Source organism: Nannobrachium achirus (assembly GCF_963921795.1).
Source record: "Nannobrachium achirus genome assembly, chromosome: 8".
NCBI classification, from domain to species: domain Eukaryota; kingdom Metazoa; phylum Chordata; class Actinopteri; order Myctophiformes; family Myctophidae; genus Nannobrachium; species Nannobrachium achirus.
In genome coordinates, this window is record NC_137817.1 from 30,045,078 (window position 1) to 30,064,247 (window position 19,170).

At 40.5% G+C, this 19,170-nt stretch overlaps 2 protein-coding genes across 2 annotated transcripts; one reads left to right on the forward strand and one right to left on the reverse strand.

Annotated features, from left to right (window-relative positions):
• Positions 1–809: 809 nt before the first annotated feature.
• On the forward strand, positions 810–6,059 carry lxn (latexin). The gene is made up of 7 exons (XM_080731455.1): positions 810–1,020; positions 4,056–4,238; positions 4,347–4,406; positions 4,780–4,954; positions 5,242–5,378; positions 5,615–5,677; positions 5,781–6,059. Exons 1-7 carry the CDS (start codon positions 868–870, stop codon positions 5,892–5,894), a joined length of 885 nt encoding a protein of 294 aa, XP_080587581.1. The 5' UTR covers positions 810–867; the 3' UTR covers positions 5,895–6,059.
• gfm1 (G elongation factor, mitochondrial 1) lies at positions 1,867–14,762 on the reverse strand. Its single transcript, XM_080731454.1, has 18 exons — positions 14,634–14,762; positions 13,701–13,853; positions 13,395–13,527; positions 12,845–13,049; positions 11,968–12,084; positions 9,780–9,930; positions 9,407–9,561; positions 8,012–8,096; positions 7,700–7,837; positions 7,296–7,397; positions 6,604–6,660; positions 6,353–6,490; positions 6,126–6,208; positions 3,066–3,228; positions 2,760–2,904; positions 2,478–2,638; positions 2,316–2,369; positions 1,867–2,226 (listed from the first exon to the last, which is right to left on the reverse strand). The coding sequence occupies exons 1-18, from the start codon at positions 14,706–14,708 to the stop codon at positions 2,095–2,097; spliced, it is 2,247 nt and encodes a 748-aa protein (XP_080587580.1). The 5' UTR covers positions 14,709–14,762; the 3' UTR covers positions 1,867–2,094.
• Between the last annotated feature and the right edge of the window lie 4,408 nt (positions 14,763–19,170).

The window sequence follows — 19,170 nt, forward strand, 5'->3', positions numbered from 1 at the left end:
ATGTACAAGTGTGTGCATTCTATGTTTGGGAAACGTTTCTTGGAAAAGGTAGTGTCTGGTCTGCTTTGTAGCATGATCTATTGATTTTGTCTGTTATGTGACTTGTTTCCAGTACATGTTTGTACATGTTCATGGTCAGCTACTGTATTGTCCTTGGACAGAACACAAGGGTTTGTTAATAAAGTTTTTTTTATGACCTGTGCATTTTGTCTATTGTTGCTCAAAGAGGGCTGAAGTGAAAGCAGATTATACTAATTTCAGATGTGGGGTTCAGGTCTAGTCCGCCACGTGGAAACCATTTGTTATGAGGATTTGATTGTTTTCATTATGAACATGATTCATATCTAACATTACATTACATAACTTCATCCACCTGTGTCAGACATTTTCCAAGACCCCTTTCTACAATCAGTTCAACTTCATCACTCATTCCAACCATGTGAACTTGTGAAGTCAAATCAAACTAAACTCAGTTTAAATCATGCATCGTTAACTGAGCTATATGATGATCATCTACATCCAATCAAGTGAATGTTACCCACACATATTTCAACAGAAGTAACCCTAAAAGATTTCTGGCCTAGTCTGTTGCCGAGTTAATTTTAATGAAGGAGCTGACAGCTCAGCACAGTTTGAGAATACTGTGTCCAGAACCAGATAAAATGCAGCACTTTGTTTAGTTTTCCTGCTATCTAAACAGACTGACAGCAGCTGGGTCTGGATAGCTTCTTCTTTCCCGTTCCCTTCACTCTTGCATAACTACATACTAAGGCTCATTTCCCTGCCTGCACTCAGAAAACTCCACTCTCCCCTACTCTGTGGTGTTGCATTTTCTGTGAACCTACAGATTCCTTGACAGTGTGGATTATGACTTTGAAGATCCTTGTTGTTCTGGCCTTGCTGAATTTGGTCAATGGGAACCCTGTTTTAACAGTCACTCCTGGACCAGCATCATTTGACTTGTCAGCCCACCCCAGTGATCCACACACAACAGGAGAGGGAAATCAGGCCTCTAATGGGGTAAGGAGGAACTAGCTCTGTTGGCTTAACTGGGTGATACCATTTCGAGATGCTTAACCAAGGTTGGAATTTAACTTTTAACCAGGACTGGGTAATGTATTGATACTATATTTATAATCTGATGAGACCAGTGGTGTGTTATTATTTTTACAGTATACCATATTATTCGCTCCCACGCGCACATATACGCTCACGTTGTCACCGAATGTAATGGTTAGTAGAGGGCATACGATTTTCTTTAAACGTTCTTTGGCGGTACAATGTATATACTGTAGCATAACACAGTAGAACACACCACTGGATGAGACTAGAGATTATCTGGGGATTCAGATATATCTTGGGAATACGTGTTGTCCTTTCCTAGTTTTTGTACACTGTCAAAATATTTCAAAAATAGACAAAATAGCTAATCTACAATCTCACAGCTCATTGTATCGCAACGTGTAATGGACCAATCCCCAATCACATACACACCCATTGTAACTGTTACAATGGGTGTGTATGTGATTGGGGATTGGTCCATTGTGAGCTCATAGATCAGCTATTTCTTAAAGATTTGAAAGAAAATGTATCATCTCAATACATTAGTTACAAAATTGTTAAGAGATATTTGGTGATATCGAGATTAGATTTTGTCCATATTGCCCAGCCCTACTTTAAAAAAAATATATCTGTATTAATTCCTGGTCTTTTAGAGACATTCCTCCAAGGCAACCAGGGGACGCATTACTTCAAACAATAAGTGTTTCAGAGGAATAGTCAAAAAGTGTATAATTTATTCTCCGAGATCATTTCTACATCAAGAACAGTCTGTACATAGTACAGAACTAGCAACTGCATGCACATTTACAAACACTGAGATTGTCTCAGTCAGATATGAATTTGATCCACAGCTGCAGAAAGGAGAGGCCAAATGGGGATACAATTATAATAAATAAACGTTTTAATAAGAATCAAACAAGATGGAGGGAAGAAATACAAGTATTTACAATAAACAATCTGACTTGTGAATTTTAAATGTATTTTTTGGGGGACAATTTGGGAGGCATGGGTGGGGGGTGATCATGTCATAGTTCAGTTCTTAAACTTTGTCTTCTTGGCAGGTAACTGGCCTGTAGACTCAAGGTATTTATGGACGAGGTCCTCTTGTGTGGCCGGGAGGCAAGGTTGATACCTGCTATAGTCCATAGTGTACTCTCCCTTTCCCTGGAAGCGGAGAATCACAAAGTTGTTAATTTGTTAAAATAATTCAGACTGCACAATACTGATATCAACTAATTTCAGCATTGCCTTACTTCTGTACAAGATCGAAGCTCAGTGGCATAGCCAAACATGTCATTGAGAGGAATCTGTGGGGAGCAACAGATTATAATATCAGTAAGACAATACTATTATAATGTGCTAAGAGGAGTAATTATGTACTATAAGTGTTAGAGATTATAAACTACTGTACTCACATCCGCATATAATGTGAAGTATCCCTCTGCCCCATCCTGTCCTGTAATAACCCCATGGCGCCGGTTAACACCAGCAATTACAGTTCCCTGAAACTCCTGGGGCGCTACAATTTCTACTGACATGATTGGTTCTATTATGATGGCGTTTGCCTTCTCCATGGCTGTAGGACAAAACAAAAAGAGAGACAGACAAACATGGACATCAGCACATAGAAAACCCAAATACAATATATTGGTAACACTGAAAACCATATAAAGTAAACGAAAACGCGGGACCCTCACCTTGCTTTAATGCGCCCTCTCCTGCACGGATGAAGGAGATCTCATTTGAGTCAACCATGTGACTCGCTCCATCCTCCAACACAAACTTGATGCCAGAGATCTTGTGTCCACTCAGAGGTCCTTTCTCACAAGCTTCCGTGAATCCCTGGAGGAGAATGGAAGAGAGACACAGGACGGGGAGGAGGATTTAAAACTTAAACATAAGAAATATTCAATGCTCTTATCTGTTCTGTGTAGTATTCAATATAACAATGTTTAGAAGTCCCCCTACTGTATGTGACAATGTAGCAATTGCATATATTGTACCTTCTCAACAGCTGGCACAAACTGCTTGGGGACATTGGTTCCAATCGTCTGGTCCTCAAACTCCACCTTGGTGTAGTGCTCTGGCTCAAGGGGCTCTAAAGCGCCAATAACTTTACCATATTGTCCAGAACCACCAGACTGCTTCTTATGGGTGAAGTCAAACCTAAAGACAAGAATCTGAATTTACTTTTAATCCTAACAGATTAAGATATTCTAAGTTGCAGCATGAACAACATATCATTATAATATAATACATTTTTGGGCCCACTGACAATGGTGTACATTTGCTTGATAATATTTACATGAAGGAAGAAAAATGAGTCTGTCTCTTTAAGAAGGGGGTGGTCTTTGGCTACCAGGAAGTTGGACACATCACGTTAGGAGGCTGCAACTGACCCAGTATTTCTAGCAGATCTGACAAGGGGTCTCATCTTTCCATTCATAGGCAAGAAGATCCTTTATTCACTATATTTCACATTGTTGTTCTTTGCCTGTACTTGTGTACTTCCTTTCTTTCCCCATTTGGTAAGTAAAGCTCACATACTATGATCTCCTGTTACTACCATTGCTTATCTAGAACTACAAGAGAAAGCAAGACAGAGCCTCATTGGCTGTGTCTATATTCTGCTCTGTCTAGCCTCAACTTTTTTCTGTGATTTCCCTATTTTTGTGTGACTTCAAATTCAGATTACATGTGGATTACAGGTTCACATGAGTCAAGTGCTCAAATAAGATCTACAAGCTCTCAAAGTTTGCAACATATCTACCATCATATGTACTGTAGATGTCCTTTCCTTCTTTACATAAGCTTGTAAGAGTGAGGATAGAGCAGAATAAGGACCTGAGACACACACAGCCCTTGTCTACGCCAAGGGTTCAAAGTCCATTGGCCCCTCCCTCCCTCCCATAACAGTTTCATCCCGTATTTCTTCATGCTCTCACACTGATCTCCCCTTTCAATATTCCTCTTTTCTTTCTCTTTGAGAACAGGAGGGAGCAGCAGTAGAATTGTTGGTGGACACTGTTGAAGATGTTATGGCAACTGGAGAGCTGAATCCGGATCACTACCCTGCTAATAGAGCGGCCAAGGTGGTTCAACACTACCTCAACACCCGCTATGGCTCGCCATACCGGTGGGTTGGACTGCAACGAGTTAACAGTGCCAATGCAGAGGTACGGCTTATATTATCTCATAAGGTTGACTAAATAAAATAAACATAGTAATTATTAAGCTTAGTCCTGACAACTGTGTCTGATTATTTTATGTGTTTTCTTTGTCAGGACATAGAGGGTGGGAGGAAGTATCACCTAGAGATCTCAGTTCAGGAGATGATCAGCAATGTAAGATGGACTTCATTATCACACTTCACCTTTGCACCAGGCGTAATGGGCATATTTTTACATTAACACAATAAAACTTGGCAGCACTGCATAGTGCGTTTAAGGTTTTGACTGATGAAAACCTTAGGTATGAGTACTGTGGAATGGATATTAACACAAGACAGAACAAGGCTAACCTGCTTCTGCTGGCCAGATTTATTGCACAGATAAGTCTTGCATTAGGCTGCATTGAGATATATATTATGTTGCGACATTTACTGTCTAGCTGCCATGGTTACATTCATCCAACTCCACTCCTTGCTTTGTTTGTACATCTGCCCCACCTTGATCCTTTTATACTGTCATTCTCTGCCTCTCCCACCTTGTCATGCAGACAACAGAAAAGTGTTCTGCAGAGGTGTTTTTTCCAGGAGGAGAGTGTAAAAGTGCACCCCAGGTCCATGCCTCATGTGAGGGCCTTTTAAAAATCAGCACCAAGGCGCAAGAGGAGGCCTTGTACCAACAGTACAAGGCCAGTAACAATCGGTTGTCAACAAATAATTTACCTGGTACGTAAAATAAAACATATGCATAGATGTCCAATATGAACTCAGAACACGGGATACTGGACAATGTCAGCAGTAAAAATCTGTGTTTCAGGATTGTAACATCGGTATGATTGACTAATGAACATTAATATTACACCTTTGACAAAACAAGTGCATATCCATCGTAAGACTATTGTGCATTTATAAATTAGAAACCCTCCAGATTTTAAGACAACAACATCTATAGCAAAGTAATCACAATTCATACCACATTGACTATAATTGTCACGTTGACTTTCTGATTTCAGATAGCTATGGTCACATCGACAATACCATGAAGCCTTTCTGGCATTTGGGGGGTGTGGCTGCCAGTTTTGTCATGCTGAACGAATCCACTGAGAATACTCTCTACAACATGGCTCAGGTGGCCAACGTCACACAGCTGGTGAGTTTTTCCACTGTGGGGACGGAAGGACGAATTGACAAGGGTTTAAACTATCATACTGTAGCATTGTAGTAGTAAGGAACACATTTTGTCTATCTCTGCAAAGATTTCTCTCCATAGGTAGCCATTACAGGGGACCATGTTGATTAACATTAACATAAACAGTCAAAATCGAGTTGAAATCGTGTTAAATAGTAGGGGTGACTGATAAAGCTGACCCCTGTCCATCATTACAGGAAACTGAGAACAATCATTTGAGGTTCAACTATCATATTCTGCTGCATGAGATGGTTTCCCAGGTAACTATCAAAACAAACAGGTCCCATTTTCAGCACATAAACACTGCTGGAGAAGAGATCTCAGAATATTTACAGTATATCTGCTATCTATGTAATGTTGCAGGAGATTATCCCCTGGAAGGTGCTTGTCACTTGGACTCCAGCAGAGGGAGTCAACGTCCTGCAGGTGGAACTACTGCCCAAGTGCCAAGATTGTGAAGTGCCTCCAATGATATAATAATACTGGGATTATTATGTTTACGAATTACAATTAAAATCGTAAACATAAAATGTATAATATAGGCTCACTCCAAATAGTATGCTGTTTGCAACACAAACACCTTTTTACCTTATCATAATGATATATTCATCCTCAGATTACGCTGTGTTACAGTTCAATAAAAATCACCTTCTCTCAGTTTAAACTGTACTGTACATCTGTGCAGTTTTTGATGAGTTCAGTACTTACGGTACAGTGCTGGTGACAGTTTCTCTGAAAGCTACCTTGGGCTTTCCCATCACACAGGGGCAGCTATATTCTCTTTCCATCCTCTACATTAAGACAAAAAAAAGGGGGGGGGGGGATAAAGTCAATTACTGTCTACCTGATAAAAGGAACAAAGCATGAGCGACTTCTACAACCTTTTAAGTTAAAGCAGCACATTCACAGTTGCATCTTGTTTGTTTGTACTGTACCTGAGAGTAGATCTCTAGATGCAACTCTCCCATGCCTGAGATGATGGTTTCTTTGCTCTCTGTGTCATAATGAACTCTGAAGGTTGGGTCTTCCCTTGTGAAGCGGTTGATGCCTTTGGAGAACTTGTCCAAGTCAGTCTGGATGAGAGTATGATGAGTGAAGGAAAGAGAGGTTCATTGCAAACTTCAGAGATTATGTAGCCTTATACAATCATATCGGTAGAATAGTGTGTATTATTACATTTTTGTACCTTATTTCCAGGTTTTATAGACATTGAAATGACAGCTTCTGGTATATGAATGGATTCCTGTAGGACAGCCACATGTCAGGTCATAGCAGGTTTACTTTGTTCAATATGACATTATAAGAGGATGCTAGTACATCAGAATCAAGAAGAAATATCTTGTGGGCATCACCATGAACCTCACTCTATTACATGTATCACAACAATACAAAGCAATTTGCTTTACAATGTGTATCACAATCCAAATAAGCTCAAGATACTATTCAAACCACAATACTAAATCTATGGCAATGAACACCACAATCAGTTCAGTGACTCAGTCAAGTACAACAATTGTTCATTATAAAACCCATGATAAGTGGCACAGCAAGTGTTTCTCCTTACAATCCATGTGCATAACGCAATGCCCTTAAAATGTATACAACGTAAAGGCTCACTTAAAGAAAAAGGACAATATACACTACACATGGCTGTCAATTAATTGATACTGTATGATACGAGAGGTAGAATTTAGATACTCGTCTCTCGGCTGTAACGATATATATCACCACAGCCCTACTTTGAAGAAAATTACATAAAGCCCCAAATTCTAGACAATGTACTGTAGCATTGCACACTAAGAAATGTCATTTTCTAATATGCAAGGTACTCCTGCTTTCCTGCAGTGCCTTCCCTGTGGAGCAATGACTATCACTCACCATAGATAGGTTGGTACTGTTCTTGGAGGTGAAAGTGTCACCACTGGCACAGTCAATCCCAAACAGAGCACAGATATCTCCTGCATACACTTCATCAACATCCTGACACAATATAGGTGGGGAAAGGAGGTAGGTAGGGATGGAACAGAACAACAGAACAGAACATATTTTAATCACAAGTATGAGAAAAGAAGTTTCGTGTGTTGAGGAATGGAATTTCTTTTTTCACAATGCTAAAAGCAAAATGGAGAACACAATTTGTTTTGACCAATCGCATTGTTTTGCAAGTCACTCCTGCTTAAATTACAGAGACAAAACAATATCAGACTTGTTTTGAAGTGTCTTATGGGTTAAGTGTATCGTTGACAGGCTGCGTGTGTTTATATATGCGTCATCATCCTCACCTCCATCTGGTCAGCATGGAGACGCACTAGCCGCTGTACTCGCACTCTCTTGCCTGTGCGTGTGTTGTAGATGTACTCCGACTTTTTCAGACAGCCTTGGTACACCCTCACGTATGTCAGCTGACCAAACCTCCCTGCCTAGTGGAGATCAAAAAACAGGAGGTGACCGTCAATCCTCTCACCCCAGGGAGACACAAACATCCATGTCAATTATTACACACAATGATCGATCTCAGGAACCCCAATTCTAACAATTAGTGAATTCTGAAGATGTACAGTACATGCTCTTAGTTCACAAATAGCATCTCTCACCTCCAATTTGAAGGCCAGACCAACGAAAGGGTGCAAGTCGTCTCTCGCAGGGTCCATAAGAATCTTGGTGCGTTCACTGGAATCCCTGATTAGATTTAATATTCCATTGAAATCAGCATGTCAAAAATAAAATGTATAAGAAAGCCTTTGTCCCGTGTCATAAACAGAAACGTGGACGTCATATCAATGTTAACATGAATTACAATTTCAAATTGTTATATTCCTGCTACATAGAGTATTGAAGTTGTGGTATCACTCGTTCATCCCTTGGGTCACGGAAGTAATTTCTCTATGGAGAATAACATTGGGTCATTATGAATCGTCTCATGTAAGAATTGTGGTCCAAAAATACACAAATTGTCCTGGCACTATGTCAGGCAGGTGGCTCTGTGTCGTTTATGATAGTCAGTCACTCATATTTGATACAATCCGTTCCTGGTGAAAATCTAATTAATTAGAGCTCTCTCGCTGTCAGTTATGCTTCATAACCGGCAGGCTCATTTGTTCATTTTTGGAACACAGTTCTAATATGACGCGATATTAAACTTGTCTATGGGAATTCTGAATGGGGAAGAAAAAATCGTGACCCAGGTAGGAAGCGTAAATTACGTCAGACAAGGTAAGTCCTTTCCACACGGTAAGCGACAGGCGTGCCTAGTGAGAGGCGAGAGGGTAGGTAGGGAGGTGCGGGCAATCTGATGGGTGGAACGACAAGCGGGCACACTTCCGTGAAACTTTTGGGTTTGACGCACACACCCACCAGTGATAAGAGTTGAAATGTGTTGAGCTTTTTTCCAAGTGAGAAGGCAGGCATTGTGTCCCTCCCCGTGTGAAAAGGCCATAAGACTATAGAGTAGGGATGCGGTATCGGTACTCGTGGTATCGGTACTCGCCCCGATACCAGCCTATTTTGCGGTATCGGTACTCGTCAGATACTGCTCACAAAGCGCCCGAGTACCCTGTGTGTTTCGCCACTTCGCCTTTCTCTCTCTCTTAAAGTATCAAAAGTAAAAATACAAAATGTTTGAGCATAGCAGATCTAGAAGATCATGCACAGTACAGGAATTTCCATGGGCTAAACCTGAAAAAAAAAAAGTGAAATGTGTGGCAGTTGTGCTATGTTCTGGGAAAGCAATGCAATTTAATGTGTTATATACAGCCAGAAAGTGAGGAACATCTGATAAAATAAAAAAAAACGTAATTTAAAGACATTTTGTATTATTAATTGTACTCGTATCGGTACTCGGTATCGGCGAGTACTCAAAATGAAGTACTCGTACTTGTACTACTACTCGGTCAGCAAAAAGGTGGTATCGGGACATCCCTACTATAGAGCGTAAAAACGTGAATTGTTTTTTACACTCTGAGACTGAGATTTTGGTCTGTTCTACTCACTCATTATTCATGAGGGCATAGTTTGAGACCTCTGTGGGGTTGGGCAAGTAGTCCAGTACAGCGTCCAAGAGAGGTTGGACCCCCTTATTCTTCAGTGCTGTGCCCACCAGCACTGGGCTGAATAGACGCTGCACTGTGGCCCTGCGGATTGCGGCCTGTGGAGCAAGGAAGTGAGGTGTGATTACTCTTTAAAAAGGAACATATAAAATTATGGTCAGTCTGCAGTCAAATATTTTTGCGGCTGTACAATTAATCGAGAATAACAACTTTGGCCCCTCCCGAAGTTACAAATTATAATTTGAAGATAATCAGAATTATAATTATTTTCTCAAATTCGTGCAGACGTAATATCCTAGTACACGAATAGACAAACCTTTAGGTCATCAATGGTGGGAATCTTTTCCTCCAAGAACATCTCCCCTAAGATTTCATCAGCATTTGCAACACACTCTATCAGTTCCTGCCGCCGGTCTGCAGCCTCAGATCGAAATTCTGCTGGAATCTCATCATACCGGATATTCTGACTGTAGAGGATGATACATAATATATTTAAATTATATTTTGAAAATTAATTTTGTCTTACCATTTGAATTTTCACCATTCAAGTCAATGGGGAAATTTAATTTACTAATATATCCATGGTCATATATGGAAATCTCTGTCAGTCCTTGTCCCTTTCATGCCCATATATGGAGATCTCTGATTTCATCAATATTAAGCCCATATCTTGGAATGGCCATATACTGTGTCAGTCTGATGTGGTATATCTATGATGTCAGTCATCTCCATATTTGGGAAGTTATTTTTTTTTTTTTTCAATGGAGAAAATTAATTCACGAATTAATTTATATAAATTAAACTATATATAACTTATCTCTTAGCAAAATGCAAGGAATTGATTCCGGATGAAGCCGTCGATTTGATATATGGCCTAAGTGCATGCCACCAAAACTGTGGGATGAGTAGCGCAGCAAAAAAAAGTTTATCTAGGAGGGGATGGAAGATGGATGGAATAAAGTCGGACAAGTACTATGGTCACACTATTTAAAGATCCATTAACCACTGTGGCCAGTTTACAAAAAGTACATTTCATATTGAACATACCCAAACCAGTAAGACTCCCTAATCGGGAGATAAGCGACCGTTGGTCGCTTATCTCCACAAATAGGCCAAAAGTTTGTTTTACCAATTATCAAGACATACGGGCAGTTGACAGTTTGCCATGGTTACTCATTGAAGTTGAATCTCCATATATGGAGATAACCTACGCATCACACTAAGTCTGACCTCACCAGCCCATATTTGGGCATGAGCAACTTATGTCTCCATATATGGAGATATGATGACATCACACAGTCCTCAGCCGATGATGTGGCGTGATGTCATACAATACACAAACGAGCCCTACAGTATAAAGGGGCAATTCTTGCCAGGAAAGAAGCATTTCTTCGACTCAGACCTTATCGCCAGGGTTGGCTTATAGCAGCTGTCGGTAGGACCATATATGGATTCTGTTAGTGTGGATCTCCTAATAGGGCATCATCTGGGATACAATCCCTTTTATGCCCATATATGGAGATCCCTAACAGAATCCCTTTCATGCCCATATATGGAGATCCCTAACAGAATCCCTTTTATGACCATATATGGAGATCCCTAACAGCATCCCTTTTATGCCCATATATGGAGATCACTAACAGCTAACAGAATCCCTTTTATGCCCATATATGGAGATCCCTAACAGAATCCCTTTTATGCCCATATATGGAGATCCCTAACAGAATCCCTTTTATGTGTATTTTATTTTTTCTGTTAAGTAACTGTGCTTCATTTTCTGCTCTGTAAAGCACTTTGAGCTGCATTTCATGTCATGAAAGGTGCTATACAAATAAAGCTTTATTATTATTATTATTATTATTATGCCCATATATGGAGATCCCTAACAGAATCCCTTTTATGCCCATATATGGAGATCCCTAACAGAATCCCTTGTATGCCCATATATGGAGATCCCAAACAGAATCCCTTTTATGCCCATATATGGAGATCCCTAACAGAATCCCTTTTATGCCCATATATTATGGAGAAATCCCTGCTCTGAATATCTGACATCAGTGTGATGTCAACTGTTTATGCCCATATATGGAGATCCCTGCTCTGCGTATCTGGTTGCTATGGTAAACATTTGGTTGCTAGGGTAAAAAAAACATGGTTGCTATGGTAAACAGTTGGTTGCTAGGGTAAACAGTTGGTTGCTAGGGTAAAACCATGGTTGCTAAGGTGGTTGCTAACGTACACTAACAGACCAGCAACAACAGACTGTTGCCACAGCAACGTACACAAAGGTTTGTGTACACATGTGGTGTGATGTCATACTGATGCGGAGATATGAGCAGGGCAAAGATGTGACGTGTGACGTGTGACGGACGGACGGACGGACGGCCGGTGGAGGTTTTCATAGTAAACTGCTCCCTGACGGTCGCAATAAAGAGTGAGTCCCGTAATAAGTGAAAGACTGATGGCTTTTCAATGAACATTTATGTCAACTGAATGTCACTTACCCAAAGGGTCCTTCAAAATATATGCTCTGCTCCTGTATAAGGTCAATGATACCACTCATTTTCCCCTCTAGTCCAATGGGAATATTCACGAAGGCTGCGTTGTGGTTCAGTTTGGTTCTGAAGAAGACAAACACAAATATATTAAGAATTAGGAAAGAAACACAAAGATAACTGAAATACATTTCAGGTGGCTGGCCTGTGAAGTAAGTCAACCTTCTTCTTACACATGTCTATGAACACACACACACACACACACACACACACACACACACACACACACACACACACACACACACACACACACACACACACACACACACACACACACACACACACACACACACACACACACACACACACACACACACACACACACACACACACACACACACACACACAGCGCCACGTAAGAAATAACAAACTTAACTACACCCTGATGAAGGCTGTTGTGGGTTATCCCCATTTTTATTTTATTATTCAAATATGAATTAGCCACTACGTAATAAAGGCTATTTATTTTTTATAGAATTGGTTTCTTTTTTTCTTTAACAAACTTAACTATATTGTCTCTGCAAGGCCGGACGGACGAAGACTATGTTTTTGGTCCTGTTAGTCTTTGTGTCTGTGAATATGGTACCTGCATATTGTTCTGATCTATCAGATGTTTCTTGTTTCTATTTCCTCTTGTCATATACTAGCAAATAAACAACATAATTCTGGATCATCAGCAACCAGCACTCGGTTTACTTTGCACTTCAACATTTTCAACAAACTGACCAACGATCAAATGCTACCTTTGTGGTCGCTGCTAAATACTGTACAGTATGTGAGAGAAATATATATACTGTTATTATTGTCCCTTCTATTTGTTTTATACCTGAATTGCTGCAGTGCTCTGACATGATTGGCGCCTGTACGGTCCAGTTTGTTGATGAAGGTGAGGAAGGGCACATTATAGCGTTTCATCTGTCTGTTGACAGTCATGGTCTGACACTGGACGCCTCCCACTGCACACAAAACCAGCACTGCTCCATCCAGCACACGCAGAGCTCGCTCAACCTCAATAGTGAAGTCAACATGGCCTGGGTGGGTACGAAAAAAAGGGGTAAGTAACAGTAAAATGTTGTCCAATATTTAGTCCACAAACTGTGTGCGCTAGCCACGTCCTTTTGGTGGACTTGCTTTTTATATTTACAGAAAGCACTGAAGTGAAATCTTGACATGTCTTCTATAACTTTAGCCGCAAATTGCAACTCTAGGGTTGTTGTTTTTTTGTGAAAATATGCAATACTAACCATTGTCAGCCAATGCATCCAAAAAAGTTTTTTTTCTATCTGATTGCAACTCTAGTTTAAACATATTAAAAAAAAGTTGCAATTTTCGGCTACTATATAACTTGTCCTTTTGTACATGGAGCACAACAGTACCTGGCGTGTCAATTATGTTGATGTTATGGTTCTTATACACAGTGTACGTGGCAGCAGACTGGATAGTGATGCCTCTCTGTCTCTCCAGTTCCATGGAGTCCATTGTGGCCCCCACACCATCCTTCCCCTTCACCTAAAAGAACACAGGAGGAAGAAAGGGATTGCTTTCTTTGGTGTTGATTTAACCATTTGTAAGTGTAACTGAATGAATGAATTAACAGGATTTTACAGTGTGCACGAGAAAGACAAGAGGCCACAGGTGCACACAGCCTTGCACCACAATAACAGATGAATACAGGCACTCACTTCGTGAATCTCAGCTATCCTGCCAGTGTAATAAAGTACACGCTCAGTCAAGGTGGTCTTCCCAGAGTCAATGTGGGCAGAGATGCCAATATTGCGGATCCTTTCATTGAGGAAGATGCCAGAGGAGCATGTCCGACAGCTATTGATGAGCACCTGTTAAATGACACATTACACAGTGAAAATTATTTTTTCCTATATACAATTTAAAACATTTTGAGAAAAAAATATATGCTGCTATTTGCTCCTAAGCGACTGCAAAAGATTGCTGCTATTCGTTTCAAAAAGCATCATAACCTGTACATATAACATGTACAGTATATAAGGACTCTGTTAACACAATTTTGTACCCCTAGCTCTGGTCCATAGGAGAACTCCTTCTAACGCTATGCTGCCCTACAATGTCAGAGTGCAGTAACTACAAAAACATTATAGGCATATACCGGTAAGTGATATTACACTGATTGTACAGATTGTATCTGTTCTTGAGGTAAATGTTTATCCCCCAATATCATGACGTTAGCCGTCATGATATTGGGGGATAAACATTTACCTCAAGAACAGATTTGACCTTTGGGGTACACAAATACGTTGGGTGTCCAAAAAAGTAGTTAGGCTACTGCACTCTGGATTTGTAGAGCAGTATGGATCAGCTACTGTCTCTCCAACTGTACTGTTTATGACTAGATGTTCCCCCTTTTCAACTGTTTTTATTATATTTTGGCAATTGCTTTGGCAATGTAAACGTATGTTTTGTTTTCCCATGCCAATAAAGCTCCCTTGAATTGAATTGAATATTCACCGTATTTCTGTTTCATGATGCAAATACACTGTGTAGGCCTACTGTTTATAGCGTTTGGTGTCATGGCCAGTCCACATTACAACAGTTCTGATATCTCTGATGCGTTATGCGTACCTCGACTTGGCAAATCTTACCCTTTTGAGAGTGACGGCTCCTGGTGCGAGAAGGTGTCTTTTTCCTAAGGTTAGTCCTGCTGTCAGTACCCTCATATCGACGGTGTGTCGAGTCTGTGGACACGGTATTCAGCAGCCCACGGTTCAAAGTCACGCCGGTGTTGTTCAAGCTCGTTGTGAAACGACAGTTCCGCGTCTACGGAAGGTCGGACGTGTCAGAAACAACGCGCACGCGTTTCAAGTAGAACATACACCACAGTAGCTACAGTATGATGGTGTTTAATATTTTTGGACACTATTTGTATACTCTCCAACGCCGCTACTTTTAATCGAAATTATTTATGCGATATGGGCTCTAGTCATCAAGTGTATAATAAAAATCAAACCTCGGTTCGAAGTGGAGCGGTGAATCTGAGCAGCTATACCCTGTGTGTGTTGCTAAATGCCTAAACTGTAAACTGTAAATTGTGCCTGTGAGTGAGTGGTGAGTGTGCCTGGCCTGCACAAAACAGCGCCCCTCCTTTAACTAGTGTGTTGTGTGTGGCCACTCAAGGTATTGCCAGGCTACGGACACGGCCGGCCAGCCAGCCAGCCAGCCAGCCAGCCAGCCAGCCAGCCAGCCAGCCAGCCAGCCAGCCAGCCAGCCAGCCAGCCAGCCAGCCAGCCAGCCAGCCAGCCAGCCAGCCAGCCAGCCACGGACATACCCACGGACATACCTGTCTATTGGGAGCGCTTTCACCGCTCCAAAAACTTCCGTCTGCAGCTCACCGCTAGATAACCCACAGGACTGGAGAACTAGCTGGGCCACAGACAGAACTGGGCAGCAGTAGCAGGGGTCAAATTAAATTATGAGTATGACTGAGGTAGCCACATGTAACTGAGGTTTTCAGATATTTCACAATCACAGTGCTTCAAAATGTTGTTGTTTTTCTTCTTCTTCTTCTTCTATTATTTTTTTTATTTTGTATTTTTTTCCTTTTCACACACCAGCAGCACCCAAGTATACGCTTAAAAGGAAGAGAGACAGACCGAGTGGGCGTCGCCCTTTCTTTGCGATGGCTTGCCAGTTATTCAAGCAGCCAGTAGGGCTGCCAACCCTCCTGGATGATCCAGGAGGGTTGGATCCTGCAGGAGTCTCCTGGAGTCTCCTCGACCTCATCACATCTCCTTCTGGACTCCTGGATTGTCATTTCTCCTGGATTTCTCCTGGATTTGGTATCAAACTCCCAAAATTCATCAGAACACAGGAAATTACATCTATGTTAAAACGTTTGAGTGGTGGTGGGAGCAGTGCTAGCAAAATCATACAGAGATTCAAAAAACCTTTGGTCATTTTATCGTCTAATCAGGCTTTTATGAACACCCTGAACAGTTTTTAAGTTGCTTGATTCAATATTTAGACATTTGATGTAAATGTTATCAGGCCTTCCTCCTCCATGGGCCGCTCCCCATACACACCCATTGTAACTTCAAACTCCATTTTAACTATGATAGATTCATTAAAAACATCCATTATTTTTTCTGGTGACTCATAATGCCCTCCTAATACGAGCAGGCCGTGGTTTTTTGATAACATTTTTTCATTTATTTTAATAATTCTTTGGGAAAATGAAAAAAAAAATACAAAAATGATTTATTAAAAATAAATGGAAAAAGGGTATTAGGAGGGTATTATGAGTCACCAGAAAAAGATAATGGGTGTTTTTATGAATCTATCATGGTTAAAATGGAGTTAAAGTTACAATGGGTGTGTATGGGGAGAGGCCCTGGGCCTGGAGGGCCTAATATAACATTTACATCAAATATCTAAATATTGAATCAAGCAAATTAAAATCTGTTCAGGATTTTCATAAAAGCCTGATTAGACGATAAAATGACCAAAGTTTTTTATGCTTACTATTTGCGTTTTAATGGCTGAATCTCCTGGATTCTGACAGTCCAATGTTGGCATCAGGATGTTATATTGTTCTGTGAAAAGGGATTTCTATCCATTCATAAACCTGACAATGTCTCGATGAATTGCATACACAGACATGACCTTAATGGAAGGGTATGTGCTGGGCTTATCTGGGTCATCCTTTTAGCAATCTTTTGTATAAATCTGTGCCACTGTGCCTTGTTTTTGCAAACTGTTAAAGTATTTAATCAATCAATCAATCAATCAAATCAATCAATCAGACCAAGTAGCCTGTATGTGCTCACTCCAGGTATTGAGGGTACAGATACACCAGTAAAATGTATGGAGTTTTCACTCAAAATGTCTTTGGCCGTGGAGAACAACAAGCCCACTAGGGACTAGTGTCCTTTTACAGTAGGCTACATGTGACTCTATACTTAGTACCTGGCTCTAGGTACAGTTAAAACTCATATTAAAAAGTAGTCTGCCTCTTGGATGATAACATGATTTAAATCAGTGGTTCTCAAACTTTTTAATTTCTAGATCCCCCAGAACTCTGAGGGTGGACAAGTGAAACCAAATGGGCCGACTCGAACAATGGCTTCCATAATAGCATGCTAACATTTCAGGAATAGAAAGCCTGCAGTTTCTATTAGCTTGGATTCCCCATGGATGATGTCACTGGTAGGCGGTTTCTGAATTGTCCACAGCCCTCCCTGAGACACAGACACAGAATAAATGGTAGCCTACCATAATTTATCATGATCATTAGTGAGGAGATGAGGACCAATTATTTGAAGATGGGTTGAAAATGGTTTAATGCTTAAGACAAAGATGCATATAACTATATTGGCACAGTGCCCAGTTCACTTATCTTTTTTTAATATGTAAGCTAAGTACCTAGCTACTGCTGCTGTGTTTGTGTAGAAAAAATATCAAAATACTGGTAGGCGGTTTCTGAATTGTCCACAGCCCTCCCTGAGACACAGACAGACACAGAATAAATGGTAGCCTACCTATTATCATGATTCATGATCATTAGTGAGGAGATGAGGACCAATTATTTGAAGATGGGTTGAAAATGGTTTAATGCTTAAGACAAAGATGCATAACTGTACTGGCACAGTGCCCAGTTAACGTATCTTTTTTAATATGTAAGCTAAGTACCTAGCTACTGCTGCTGTGTTTGTGTAGAAAAAATATCAAAATAGTTTCTCGTCATCACGCCACACATACAGGGAAACATTTGGAGTCAGTAGAATAAAACTATTTGTTTTTAACTCAAACATGTATCAATCCAATCTGTTTTGTCACTTCACCTTAGGCTTTGTCTATCAATACAGGAATATAAAAAATAAACAATAATAATCTAAGGTTATTTTGGATATGTCTGTTAATTCTAACACTCATCTGAAGGCACAACGGAAATCAACACGTCTACCTAAGTGTTTTGAAAAGAACTTCCTCTTTCTCTTTAACCGCATGCTACTGTCAGTACTCACACACAGCAGAGAGCACAGTCACATCCTTCCACACCCTTTACTTAAGGCACATCATCACACACACACACACACACACACACACACACACACACACACACACACACGTCGCTAGCCTACAGATAGTGAGAAGACAGAACAAAACACATCAAAGGTATTTTTAAAGGTAAGTTGGCGTAGTAATCTTTCTGTGTTTTAGACCAATGCAGGGGTTTTGTTATAACCATTTACATTTTTGTTATTTAATATCAAAAGGGGGTCTAGTGACTGGTTATTAGGATCCCAAAGTCTCTGTGAAGCTGTCAAATAAGAAAGGGTTGCTTGAGCTTCTCATTTTAAAACACATTTGTTTTAGTTTAAATTATTTTCTGTATACATTTTTTGTTGTGATATTCTAAAATAAGAGCTAGAACCCCTTCTGTTCAGTTCCAGGGAATTGGGTTAGTATTTTTTTTATGTCTAAGAAACAAACCGGTTACAGTGATCATGTTTGGGTTAATCTGGGTATTTTGTCATTTTCATCATTAGGTGAACATAGAATTGACACACACACACACACACACACACACACACACACACACACACACACACACACACACACACACACACACAGTCACACACACACACACACACACACACACACACACACACACACACACACACACACACACACACACACACACACACAAATCGGGGTATACATTAGGGGTCATAGTGTTCACATGCCACAGTAATTGCATTCATTCCTGTGTGATTGATTCACACTGCCTCATACTTTATTTATATTATATAAGAATAACATTGAGTGTGTATGGGTGTGTGCACAGACGAGATGAGTAATATTTTCCATGGTTGTCTTTTCTGTTTCATTTCCTATCTCTGGCTGCACATTCTTTCCTGACTGTGGGGTTACTGCAGTGTTGTCATTCTGACTGATTGTATGAGATAACGCACAGTGGCTGACTCTGCAATTGTCTTCTATGTCTATTTCTTGCATGGAAAAAACGACTAAGTCATGTTTTGACCTTTGACCGGTCATTGTTAGTATCTCTACCAGGCCGAAGGCCAGGGATGGAGATTATGTTTTCATCCTGTATTTGTGGCTAATCACTCAAACTGCTGACTGACTGATCAGCACTAACAAGGTGGCACCGGCCCCCTT

Bases quoted from the DNA above. Each gene is read 5' to 3' on its own strand.
- gfm1 (XM_080731454.1), bottom strand. From the start codon at position 14,708: ATGAGGGTACTGACAGCAGGACTAACCTTAGGAAAAAGACACCTTCTC. The intron at 13,528-13,700 runs GTGAGTGCCTGT...GTGTTCTTTTAG, and splicing joins GGATAGCTGAGATTCACGAA to GTGAAGGGGAAGGATGGTGT. The intron at 2,905-3,065 runs GTACAATATATG...ATTCTCCTCCAG, and splicing joins TTGTGCCAGCTGTTGAGAAG to GGATTCACGGAAGCTTGTGA.
- lxn (XM_080731455.1), top strand. From the start codon at position 868: ATGACTTTGAAGATCCTTGTTGTTCTGGCCTTGCTGAATTTGGTCAAT. The intron at 1,021-4,055 runs GTAAGGAGGAAC...CTTTGAGAACAG, and splicing joins GAAATCAGGCCTCTAATGGG to GAGGGAGCAGCAGTAGAATT. The intron at 4,239-4,346 runs GTACGGCTTATA...TTTCTTTGTCAG, and splicing joins TTAACAGTGCCAATGCAGAG to GACATAGAGGGTGGGAGGAA.